The sequence below is a fragment of the Lacerta agilis genome, chromosome 1, assembly GCF_009819535.1.
Source record: "Lacerta agilis isolate rLacAgi1 chromosome 1, rLacAgi1.pri, whole genome shotgun sequence".
Classification (NCBI taxonomy): domain Eukaryota; kingdom Metazoa; phylum Chordata; class Lepidosauria; order Squamata; family Lacertidae; genus Lacerta; species Lacerta agilis.
The window spans coordinates 10,332,276-10,345,727 of record NC_046312.1 but is presented as its reverse complement, the minus strand read 5'-3'; the positions used below and the strand labels follow the sequence as shown (position 1 = coordinate 10,345,727).

At 42.3% G+C, this 13,452-nt stretch overlaps 1 protein-coding gene across 2 annotated transcripts in view; it reads right to left on the bottom strand.

Annotated features, from left to right (window-relative positions):
• Positions 1-13,452, bottom strand: part of BRF1 (BRF1 RNA polymerase III transcription initiation factor subunit) — a 141,226-nt gene that overhangs the window by 94,252 nt on the left and 33,522 nt on the right. For both annotated transcript variants that reach the window (XM_033137606.1, XM_033137529.1), the window contains exon 3: positions 10,217-10,390. In XM_033137606.1, the coding sequence (XP_032993497.1) occupies positions 10,217-10,390 (174 nt within the window). The remainder of the gene's footprint in view (positions 1-10,216; positions 10,391-13,452) is intronic.

Genomic DNA, 13,452 nt, shown 5'->3' with positions numbered 1-13,452 from the left:
ATATGTCATAAACCTATCTCAGTTACTAGAGTTCTTCGCAAGAAAAATATGCACTGATTGTACATATCATTTGCCTCTGGTAAAATAATCACTGCCAGCAATATGCTGGGAAAGAGGTAATCAAGTCCTCTTCGCACACTACTCTGTTGTGGGTTTGACTGCGATCTGGCAGCACAATTTCACATAGCACAAAGATCGCAATCTATTTGGATGCAGCTTGCATCCAAAATGCAGCTACAAGGAAAGACAGGGCTCCATGCCTACTATGTCCCTCCATTCAGAAGCAAATTCTCTGCCTTCCCATTTGGTGGAGTAGTGGTTAGTGCTGGATTATGGCTGGGGAGAAGAGAGTTCAAATCCCCACATTTAGCTACGATGATGCTCAACTCAGGCCTGTCACTGTCTCTCAGCCCAGCTTACCCTTAGGGTTATTTATTGACATTTTTATCCAGTCTCAAAGTGGTATACCGTACAAGATTAAAAACATAGTATGCAATACAAAACAAAATAAATGCCACTGAAATCAGACAGATAAATCACATGCTGGCAAAGGCCTACATAAATGTGTTTTAAGGAGACACCTAAATACCAGCAGTGAGAGGTGAATCCCAATAAAATTATGCAGCTGCAGGAAATGTTCTGCCAAGGTGCTGTCAAGGTTACTGCGCAGATAAAAATTGGGGATGGGGAGACATGTATGCTACCTTGAGCTCCTTGCAGATTGCCTCCTCCAGTGCCAAATATCTCAGGCCCTCAGGCAAGGGAGTACCTGGGGGTGTGCCATTGCTAAGTGCTGACTGGTTGACTCTGATCACATGGCAGAGCCTTCTTAGTGATGGCTCCTCATTTGTGAAATGCCTTTCCTGATGTGAGCCTGCCTTTCTAATTACTAACTTTTAGAAGAAACTTAAAAGCATTCCTCTTCACCCAGGCGTACAATGGCTGAAAGATACTGCTCCCAGTAGTCTCGACATTATTGGCTGTGAGGGTATGTGGCTGTTTTAAAACAATTTTAGATGTTCTTAATGTTCCTACTTATCTTATAAATGGAGGGTATTTTTTACGCATTTAAAAAGACACCCCCAACTTCAATCTCAGGTGTTGCAAGCACTACTAAAATACAGCCAGTGTATAAAATAAATACAATCATATTAAGCAGTCGACATCAGATGCAGTACTAGTGGAATAAAAATATATATGTCTGCACAGCTTTTCCAAACATGCCACTACACGATCATCACATCAGGGTGCATCTCTCAACTGCCTCAAATGAGATAATACCACTTGGTAATGAATAGCACAATGCCTGCAGACATGTGCATAAGTTGGCTCTGCATGTCTGCAGGGGAAGGCAACACCATACAGAAAACCTTGTGCATTCAGGGCTCAATCTCCTTCACTAAAGTGAATGAATGGCAAGTCGCTGGGTGGAAGCACTGAAGGTCAGTGAGAAAAGCACAGAAATTCACAAATCCACTCACCAGCTCGTGGAAAGCAAATATCCAAAACCTTTCTCATAAGGAGACATGCTCTGGCCTGGAGCCCCCAACCTCTAAACTGCACTGGTGTATGGAGAAAGTAAGAAACAGTAGCAGAAAACCCTCAGGTATTTCTTAGATTTAACCCAGTGCAAGTGAAAGAAATTCCTGCCTCTCTTTCAAGCTTACTATATGCTCCAGAAAAAGCACTGGCACAGTTTAGATCGGCGTCTACTGGTAGATATCTGACTAATTTGTCATGGATCAGCAAGAGTTTCTAAACTACTCTCAATTGGCTGCCAAGAGCAACTACTAAAAGGCTTCCGTCATTAAATTTGGCTGCTAAAACAAAGGAAGCTGGAAGGAAAATCAGAAGTGGGCTTTTGTGTGAAAAGATTGTGAGCTTGGTTTTCATACCGATTACAATCCCTGGGCCGAACACATGTAGAGGCAGCCTGTTCCTTAATTATTAGCTTGTGTCTGTGCTCCTGCCCTTTCTTTTGCACCTGACGCTGGTTGATAGACCTTAGAATTCATCAGAAAATGAGGCAAGACCTACAAACTTGAATTCCTCCTATCTCTGTTCCAGAATACTTGAGAGAGGATGGGCCTTATCTCAATTGCACAGAGGTTTAGAGAACTTTTGGTGGTGCCCTAGGCAACCCTTTGGAATATTCTGATTCTTCTTCATTATTATTTTTTTAACAACGTGCTGCGTTTTACCATTTTTGCTATTGGCTTTCTTGCTTTTGGGTGCTTTTTTTTTTACATATTTGGGTGTGTGTGTTTTGTCAAAAGGCAGCCTATAAATAAATGCAAATAAGTAAGTAGAAGCTTGTGCAATGTGATAATCAGACCACAGTGATAGGAGCCTGCCTCTTCCGAAGCCACAGGTGTGGTTAGAGGACTTGGGAGTGAAGCAAGTTTTTATATTTGTGGACCCCCTGGAAACGCCACCTTGCTCAGCAAGCTGACTTAGAGCAACTTTGGCCCCCAAGCACAGCATACATGTACCCACACTAAATTAGGTTTACTTTTTTAATGCAAAAATGGAAGGGGGGATAAATCTATGCTCTTCTTGGAAGGAGGGAGGGATAAAAAATGTAATATAAAGTATGTAAGATGTTGTTACAGACATTACAAATTTAAGTGGGATTACAGTCTGAATATGATTTTTTTTTTTTGTATAAGTACAATTTAACATTTTGTCCAGCTTTGTTCTTCTGGGGTGAGGAAGAGGGTTAACTTGTAAACACCAAGCACACATTGTGCACCTGTATCCTGTTCCCACTAGGAAGAAACACCCTCTTTTTACTCAGTGTCACGGGAACATTCTTATCTGGCTCTCTCGCTCTCCAAAACGATACACACGCCAGCATGTGTGGAAAGGAAAAATTAAAGCCCATTTGTCGAGGGTACAGGGGGTCCATCCTTCATATTTTCCATCACCAGCTGTAGTTATTCCTGTCTACCGAAAGTTCACACGGTGAGCCATCTGTTGGCTAAATCCTAGTGAAAACAACTCAGTCCAATCTCCTAGTTGTGAGAAGACGGAGAGGGTTTGCCAACTGCCCCTCCCCTCTTATTTACCTTCATTCACTTTCCTCCTTGCAGGACTCTTCTCTGATTGGATTGCAAGCCTGCAGGCAGTGCCTGTTTACTTTTCAAGTTCTGCATGGGCTCTTAATTGGTTTTAGGTGCTTTATTAAGTACTGTTATTATGAACATAATAAAATGATCAAACTGGAAGAAATAGCAATTCCGTAAGTGAATATCCTTAACTATGATTGGCAATCTAGTAAATTTTCAAAATGCTTATAACTCAAAATCAAAACAACTGAGGCTTATTTCCCCCCAATAGTACTGTGTCATATTTCAGCCACAATGGTCCCTCAGATGATTGTATTGTTGTTGTTGTTGTTCCCACCCCACAGCTTCTACTAGTACTGATTAAACTGTGAGAGATCCTGACCATGGATCTCTCACATCGAAGTCAGCCCTTGTCCTAACTTTCAGTCTAGCCTACTGCACCTGGAGAAGGAGCCCTGGGAAAGGAGGACGTCAAAGGGGGGCATATTCCATGCCTTGCATGGGCCATCAAGCAAAGGCTCCACCAACTCATGCTTGGTCAACTGCATATCAGCTGTTTTGCCCAAAGTGTTGCTTCATAATATCTGCTTTCTTCGCAGGCCTGCAGTCCTCCAAGCACCAAGTCCTCTTCTTCTCAGGGCTGTTTCAGTGCTGTGCTTTTCTCAAGATGTCCACGTCTCCTTTTCCCAAGCCAAAGCCAAACCCCAGAAACAGTAATTTCCTCCCAGGGCTGCTTCCGTGTTCCAGGGGAGGCTCTTCCCCCAAAGAGGACAGGGGTTTTCTGCCTCAAATCCCTTGGCAGGCTAAAATCCAGGGCTCCTATCCCTCCCCAGCAAGTGGCAGGTGCTATATCAATTTAGGCCATTGGTATATTCTCTCACACCATGTCCAACAGGGCTTAGGGGAACAGCCTGGTGAAGATCTCCAACCAGAAGCAAGGAGCACCTTTCCCCAATTTTTGCAGAGGCACCTTATCTAGGCATCCAGTTTGCCCAAACTGTTTCCTGTGGCTCTACTGGGCTTCCCCTCCCTTCCTTCTTCCCTAAAAAGCAACAGCTGGGCTCCTTCTCTGTCATCAAGCAGCTGATGGAGAATGTCCTACCCTTCTTCTCCCAAAGGTGGAGAGCCTCCAGGCAAAGTCCCAATGTGGTCTCCTCAGGCTGGTGCCTGTTGGTGCAGATCAGGCCTACAAGCAAAGGACCGGCAAGCCCTGGCAGCTCATCACACCCACCTTACAGTTGTGTAAAGATATAATGGAGGAGAGCCTTGCACATAATCCTGAACTTCTTGGAGGAAGGGCAGGATTTTATTTTTAAAAAAGAAAGCAACGCTTACACAACACTACCACGCATTTCAAAACATCCTACTCAGAATTTGGTCTTAATAGCAAGAACAACCAGTTGTTCCAGCCTGTACTTTGGAAGTTTTTAAAAGTGCAGCCTCTCCCAAGTACTTTCTTGGGTTGCTCTGCTACAGCTTACAACAGCAATATCAAAACACTTTCCTGCCAGAATTACAGCACACGTTCCTGCATGTAATTCAACCAAATGATGCAGAAGGGCAATGCTTGGGGTCAGGAAGAAGTCAGAGAGCCACCCTTCCATTAGAAAAACAAAACAAGATTTTTTTGGGGGGGGGATTTCACAGCTGAGTAGTTCAGTTCATGCTGTGCATGCAGAAATCCCCAGGTTTAATCTCTGCCATCTACCAAAGGATACCAGGCAGCAGGACTAAGAAAGACCCTCTGCCTAGACCACAAAGAACTGCTGGCAGAGTACAGAGCCCTGATCCAGAGAGACCGACAGGCTGATCCTAGAAAAGGCAGCTATGCATGTTCACATGAGAAAGAAGTTATCAGTAAACACCACACTAAATAAGAGTTGATTTCTTGCGACGTATTATCTGGCAAAATTATAATAATAATAATAATATTTATTATTTGTACCCCGCCCATCTGGCTGGATTTCCCCAGCCACTCTGGGCGGCTTCCAACAGAAATCAAATACAAAAATATCAAACATTAAAAACTTCCCTAAAAAGGGCTGCCTTCAGGTTTTTTCTGAATGTCAGGTAGTTGTTTATTTCCCTGACCTGTGATGGGAGGGCGTTCCACAGGGCGGGCGCCACTACCGAGAAGGCCCTCTGCCTGGTTCCCTGTAGTTTTGCTTCTCGCAATTATATTCTTCATCTATGCACACACACAAACACAATGTGCTTTGCATGTTGTGACAAATTCCAGCTCAACTATGGCTAATCTAAAGATCAGTACAGAAGTCTACTGCTGAAAGTCATTCTATGGCCTTCCATTTTGCCCTACTGGAAGGACTCTCTCAATTTATACGCAGGGTTGAGAGCACACCAGTGCAAAAGTAGCAGATAATTTGGTATGGGGCATATTATTCAGCGTCCTGCAAGTTTTTGCATTTACTAAAGGTCTCTCATTTGCCAGAGGTCTTCAAGCAAAGGCTAGGCAGATCAGGAGGATTGCTTAGTTTCTGTAATTGAATTCTGCTTCTCTTGGCACAGATTTTTTGCACTATCATCATATACGAATACTTAGCACTTAAACATATCCAAAGAGATTCAAAGACATCTGCTTTTTGTAATCCTTAAAAGCTTGCAAGGCAGGCCAGTATTATTATGCATTCATTTATTTGAAGCACTTCTAGTTCATTAAATTCAATCCCACAGCAGGATGCAATATAGTGAGAGAACCAGAGTTTGCAGCTAACCAAGATTCTTAAGATTCTCCTTCTAAGATTCAGATCTGTAAGGGGCTTGAAACTCAAAAGACAGACAAGGCACATACAGCTTTCCTGCCCTTAGCAGGAACAAATCTCACAATTCACCTATACCCGCATGGGAGTTGTGTGCATTAGTGGTGATTCCCCATAGAGTTCACTACCTGTCCAGGTATAGGCACTGCTAGAAGCCTGAAAGCAGGGCCACCTGATGCACTTATGCAGATCTCATTAAACATAATGGACAGGTGTGTTGCAAAACACTACAAGCATATGATAGTGGAGGAGGTTTCATAGGAACCTTAAGCCAGGTCAAATTATTCACCCATCTAGCTTAGTATTAAGGGACGTGGGTGGCACTGAACCTCTTGGGCTTGCTCGGTCCCAGCTCCTGCCAACCTAGCAGTTCAAAAGCACATAAAAAATGTGCAAGTAGATAAATAGGTACTGCTCCGGCGGGAAGGTAAATGGTGTTTCCATGCGCTGCTCTGGTTTCAGTGTTCTGCTGCACCAGAAGTGGCTTTGTCATGCTGGCCACATGACCCAGAAAAACTGTCTGCGGACAAACGCCGGCTCCTTTGGCCTGTAAAGTGAGATGAGCGCCGCAACCCCAGAGTCGTCCACGGCTGGACTTAACTGTCAGGGGTCCTTTACCTTTACCTTTTTAGCTCAGTATTGTCTACTCTTGACCGGCAGCAGCTCTCCAGAATTTCTAGCAGAATATTTCACTCACTGCAACCTGATGCTTTTATCTGACGTGCTGCTCAACCTGGGACCTTCTGCATGCAAAGCATTGAGCTATATATAGTCAATGCAGAGCTATGCAGATCTGCTTCCATGCAACTGGCTGCCCAGGCAGCAGGGAATTTTGACTGTGTACTTGGTATTACAAAGGGGAGGGGGGAGTACAACCCTTCTTGAGGATTGCTTTCAGTTATAACCTCATGTTCTTGTTCATAGGAATGAGGGGGCCTAACTATCCAGCAAAAGGCAGGCATGTAATTTAACTGAAACTCCACCAAAGTGAAAACACTCCAATATACCCAGGCTAACAACATAGGCAAAATGAGTTATCCACTCTAGTTACTGCTTGAGCTTATGTAACAGACCCACATAGATCACTGTGCCAGATGGTCTCTTACACATACTACGTTGTCCTGGGGGCCGAATGTCAAGGTAACCACAAGGGGAAAGCTGAAGCAATTTATGCCAATGAAAGAATAAAAGGGGCAAACATCGCCCCATCATATATTTTTAACTGTCCTATTCCCCACATCCTTGCAAAAAAAAAAAAAAACCTGGTAGATAATATCCAGATTATTTGCATATAATGATGGAATTACTGGCAAAATGCAACCCTCTTTTCAAAAGTCCTCCCCCCCCAAAAAAAATGCTTGAAACCAGATTGCTACAACTTTTGTATCAAAAAACCTCCCTTATTAGGGGGTGGCTTCTTGTTTAGCCCTAAATGCTCCTTTAGAAAGACCATGAACCAGAAGATGCTAGTAAATTTGCAAATATTATTTACCATGGCATTTCATTTTTGTAAATTTAAACTCAAGGGGCCTTTTTTTTTTTGCAATGGCTCCCCGTTTGTGAAATGTTCTCCCCCAGGGAGGCTCACCTGGCACCTTCATTACATATCTTTAGGAGCCAGGCAAAAACATTCCTCTATCACCAGGCCTTTAGCTGACTGAACATTCTCCATCCTTTTAAATATGTATTGGGGGGGGGGCATTATTGGTTTTGTGTTCTCATTTTTTTTTTAATGTTGTAAACCACCCTGTGATCTTTGGGTGAAGGGCAGTATACAAATTTAATAAATACTAACAATACCCAATATGAAAATGATGGGCTGTATGCAATGAAGTAGTTTTGTTAGTGCTGAGACTTGTGGCTTAGCACTAACAAAACTTAGTAGAACAGAACTTACCCTCTCTCTGTTTCCTCCATATGCCCATAAATCTGTTCTGGGGTATCCACCAAACTTCAAGAGTAAATTTGGGGAGGGTGGGGGGCACACAGGAAGAAGGCAAGGAAGTTCCATTGCACAATTGGAAATCCTTGCACTAAGGGGACTACTTCATTGGATATCTCCCTACACTTTAATTTATTTCTTATGTTTAGCTTTTTGTCTATTTCTTTCCATTTTATAAACATTTTCTCGAGAGCTAAACTTTGAACATGCTGAAAATGTTAATTTAACATACTCTTCAACCTTTTTTGCCCTTTGAAAATGTAAACATGTTTCTCATTATATTATATAGTTGCTCTGTTGCAAGCCATTAAAAAGAAAGCAGCTTCATATTGAACGTTGGGTATTTCTATTTCTGCAGCCAGGAGCTTGCCTTTTTTTTCCCTTTTCTTTTCTTTTTCTTTTTTTGCTCTACTGTGGTTAAAGAAACCTTCAACTCTTACCGTATATACCCGAGTATAAGCCGACCCGAATATAAACCGAGGCACTTAATTTTCCTACAAAAACCTGGGAAAGCTTATTGACTCAAGTATAAGCCGATTCACCTTTGCCGCTGTGGAGGAGGAGGAGGAATGAGCAGCCCGAAAGCAGCCCTTTAGGCTGCTCCTTCCTCTTCCTCCTTTGCCAAGTTTGCATTTATGCGAGCAGTTCAGGAATGGAACAAGCTGCCTGGGGAGAGTAAAGAACCGCTGTTCTTGTACACTTCTTAAGGAATGGTTGACTGGGGTGAGCGGGCAGCGGCGGCACGAGTGGAGAGAAAGGGCTTCTTTCTTGCCGCCCCAACCGCCCACCTCACTCGAGTATAAGCCGAGGGCAGCTTTTTCAGCACAAAAAATGTGCTGAAAAACTAGGCTTATACTCAAGTATATACAGTACTTCAGCACTCAATATTCTGCCAGAACCGTCATATGCCTTTTCATCTAATCTTTTGTTTACTTTAAATATTGCGATTCATGTTGGATTTTCAGTATTTTTGTTCTTTTTCATTCTTATCCTAAACACTGTGCTCTGCTACCCCCTCTAAGGCAAGGAACCTCTGACCTGTGGGCATCATTAGACCTGGCAGGCCTCTCCATTTGGTCCACAAGGCTGTTTCTGCAAAGCCATGCCCAGCCTTCCCTACACCTAACTTCATAGACTTTACAAAGTGCCGTGGGTAAACCAAGTCACGACACCATTGTGATGTCCCACTTGTCAAACGTGGTCCAAGAAGGGCTGAAAGCATTCATCATCCTTGAGGTAAGTCTAAGGTTTACACAACATATTACCAAGATACTGAGGGAAACTGCATAATATTCTAACAGGCTAACAAAGGACAGAAGTAGCATAGCCCTGTTGAAGGAGGCACATGCTCATTCCTGGTCTGCCTGAGGAAGCATTTCCTTCTATCAATGCGGACCTGAAATTCTAAGGAGCAGAAGGAATCCAATATACTGGGTTTGTTTGCACATTGCGCTTGTCATGTGGTATGAACCCCAGATCACTGTTTGTTCGTTTGTTTGTTCCGCGAGCAGGAAGCCGAAAATAACGAACATCACTAATGTGAAAAAAATTAAACATTCCCAAGAACACCAGGATCATGAAGTTAAGATGGAAATGGGTACAAAATGTGAAAGACAGTTTGCCTGCTCAGCAGAGTGGGAAGATTCAAGGGCCTGTTTTTTTGGCTTTAATCAAAATGAAATGCATCTTATGTGCTTTTATTTACATGATCAGAGTTTTGCATGGGTGAGTGAAATAAATAATTGGAGAGGTCCTGCTCTCCATTTATTTACTGTCCACCCCCCACCCACAAACCCAGTGGGTTCTCCTTGCTTACCAGGCTTTGGGAAGAAGGGGCGAGGGCTCTGGGACACTGTCCTCCATCTTGCAAGGGGGAACGGCAGTTCCTGAGGTTCCTGGCTATATGCAATTTTGCATTTACGAGTGAATCTCCCAAACCAAACCCTCGCTTAAGATGAAAGTTACCTGTACACCGTATTGTTTAAAAAACAATTTGTTGCCTTTATATTTTGACACGAGACACATGCATCAATAAATTTAGGGCATATACAGCTAGCAAATAGGCACATTTAATTGTTTATTTAAAAAAAAATACCCATTCGGTGCACAGAATCAGTGAGCTGACCTGAAATGTGGAATAATCATATTGTGGCCTCATCTAATGCAAAGGGGCAGGGGGGCAGTCCATTCATGCCCCTCCCCTACAGGTCAGGGCACCATATTCAACTATGGATTAAATTGGACAATCCCTACCAATTTCACCATTGACTTTTATTCAAGACAAAATGTTTTTCCTGGTGTTTTCTTCAATGAGAGACAAGATTAAAGTGTACAAAAATGGACTTATATTTGAATTAGCACAGAAGAGTTAAGAGCTCAAACCGCCCAAGGAGTGCCCAAAAAATCTTCAAGCAGCAGTGAAAGGATACGTGGAGTGCCTTCTGTTCTGCACACCAGGTAGAGGCAAGCAGCGATCACATGGGTCATCTTCCTCCCTCGGGTTAAGTGCTTGCTCACGGCCATCTTGAAAAAATTGAAGGCTGTATCAAGGCAATGCTGATTCAGTTGCAGTTGGTTCCCCAAATGATGGATCTGCCGTTTTCCTTTCAAGAGAAAACATAATAATAATAATAATAATAATAATAATAATAATAATAATAATAATACACCATTTGCAAAGCATGCTTACACTATGATTTGAAGTCAACTTTGTTGTTCTATACTTTTGGGTGGGGGATTGTTTCATTATAAAATAAGAAGTTAAAACTTTTAATGCAGCTAGGTCCTCTCTCTTTCTCAGATACTATATAATTTGCACCCAAGAAGGGGTTGTGTTCACTCAATATGGGTAGCATAAAGATTTTTACTTAAAACAATGTACAGTGTTAAATATATATAACACCCAAATCAATTATGAATTTCTGCAGCACTGCCCGCAGATTACAAACACACTAAACTATATCCACTTAGATAGTATAGGGTACAACAATTTGTAGCACATTCTTTCTTTCTTTCCAATAGTGGGTATATTCAGAATTTTGCTTGTATAAAACTAAAGTATAGTATTCATTTTTTGATGCTGCAGTCATAGGCACTTGCCCAAGGCTAAGCTACACTAAAAAGAATGGATTTTACTTCTGAGTAGATGTGCATAGCATAAAATTCATATATGTGCCAAATATGTGCTACTTTAAATAATCTGTCAGAGAAATCAAATAAGTGTAGGTAGGATGATTAATAAGCATGCATTTCACTTTCCCCTCAAAGTTGTCTATTTCCCCACTGCTCCCAAAAAAAACCAGATTGTGTGATTCCACCACAACCCATGGCTTCAAACAGATAAGCCAAAGGTTTGTTAAGAAGCAGGATTGTTTTCATCTGAATAAATGCAGAGATACGCTACTCCAAAGAGTGAGCAATGCCCCTCAGTCAGCAGTGTAAGGGTGCATGTCTCAAAATTGCAAACAGAAGATATTCCACGTTAGTTTGAAAGAAAAGTACAAGTTTTCAGTTCACCAAAAACCTGGCAAAGCACATTCTTGCTCATGCAGGTCCCCTAACCGCAAACAAGGCAAAACCACAACTGAGAAACTCTGGCCATAGAAAGAGATGTGCCCTCTAAATTTGCCACTGCTGTGGAAGTACTTCCTGCAAATCACATTTGAGGAGAGCTCAGCTGCCAGATTACAAAGATTAAGTTGTGGCTTCAAGAAGACGGATGCACCTTATTGCTTTGTTTGAAGCCCTTTAGATGACTCATAAGAGGATATGACACAGCTGGTGATACAGTTGTGGAAAGCAGAGCACAGGCACATCATGCTAATAAACACTTCAGCTGCAGGAAACTGTGGCAAGAGCACAAGCCCAAATTGAAGGAGAGTAGTTACAGAAGAACAGGGTAAAGTAAGTATGGTATTTATTGACCGGACAATGAGTAGAGCATAGGTTCAATATGTAAGAAAAATGTTTCTGCCATGTGTTGTTACAGGAAACATGCAGAACATTAAAGTTTCACGGGGATATTGGAAACAAATAACATTTCCATGCAGGGAGAGAAGTTTGCCATGTGGCTTGTTCAACAGTTTAAACTAAGCACATGATGACAACACCAGACTTGTCGGGGAAATGCAAACACTGTGTCCATGTGCATTACTTTGTGCTTCTTCTTCCGGACTTCCTATCAAAGCACCTATAATACCAGGCTAAGGAGAGAGTAGCTAGCATATGACAGATAAGCTCTTATAGGGCCGGTTCATAATGCAACCTTCCATGTGGGTTCTATGTCCAATGGGCCAAGATAACAAATCTTCCACCACAACCAGTAATATTTTATATGATCTAAAAGCTATGTTCGTAAGGGCTCAGAAATCTGCTTTACACCACTGATCCTTTATACCAGGGACTATACTGGGGTTGGGAAACAGAGGCACTCCAAATAGTATAGGACTCCAACTCCCATCATCCCTGACCATTGCCCATGTTGGCTGGGCTTGTGGGAGTTGAAATCCAGGAACATGTTCCCTATGCCTGGCCTGTCTCGCAGGATCTCTCCAGGATTTCAGTCACAAATCCTTTCCAGCCCTACCAGAAGATGCCAGGGATTGAAGCTGGAACCTTTTAAATCTAAAAGTAAGATCTATCAGTATGCTGCATCCCTTCCCTGGATACCTTAATCCGTAAATTCAACTTCCCCCATATTACATTCACTAGGCTTTCTCTGTCGCCCGCATTGCCTACCAAATCTGTTTGAAGAAACCCAATCCTGGCCTGTGTTATACCAGTTATAAACAGGGGAAGTGAGCTTTGCCCTGGGAATTACAAACTGCACTTGATGAGACTGACTAGATATGTGGAGAAAGACATATCTCAATTCCTGAACTGTACTAAATATTATTTGGTCAACACAGAATGCTCAAGATCTTGCTTTTCCAATCCAAGTTGATAAACTGTTGCCGACAAAGCTCACATATATAATTTTAATATGTAATCTAAAAAGTGCCTTGTGTACTCCGAATCAGATCAAAGCTGGTGCCAGAAACATGGGGAATTATTCATGGGACTTTTTCCACAATGAATCGTTTTGATTAAAGCCAACCAAGCTTTCACAGAACCACCTGGTGTCTCTCTCTGTATGCTTGTCTGTACGTGCATCATTTTGGAACTGCGAGAAACTAGACTTTGTTAGTGCCGTCTTCCCGACATGAGCAATGCCCATAGTGCTGCCAATCCAAAACCCCAATTGCCAAATGCCCAATCTAGCACCATTTTGATAATTAAATTAAATTAAATTGCTTGCAGATGTGCCAGTGCTGCACTGGTCTCAACCCACATAAATTAACTATCCTGAACAGGCTGTGCCTGGCTATAATTAAAATGGGATGTGCAGGTTAATCAGCAACTATGTTTTTAATTTCCCTACAAAGGAGCATAGTGCACCCACTATTATTTTTAATTCCTAAGCCTCTTTAACAAACATAATCTGTACTCTGATCTTAACCCCACACACAAATACACCAAAAGAAGTTGCTCCTGCAGGGCACAGTGCAGCCGATTCTCTTGTGGCTGCTTCAAATGTTATGAAATTGCGAGATGAAAAGCAATACAGAGCTGGAACTGGCATGCAACCAGCATGTAAATTCTAATGTGATCACATACATGTGCAGTT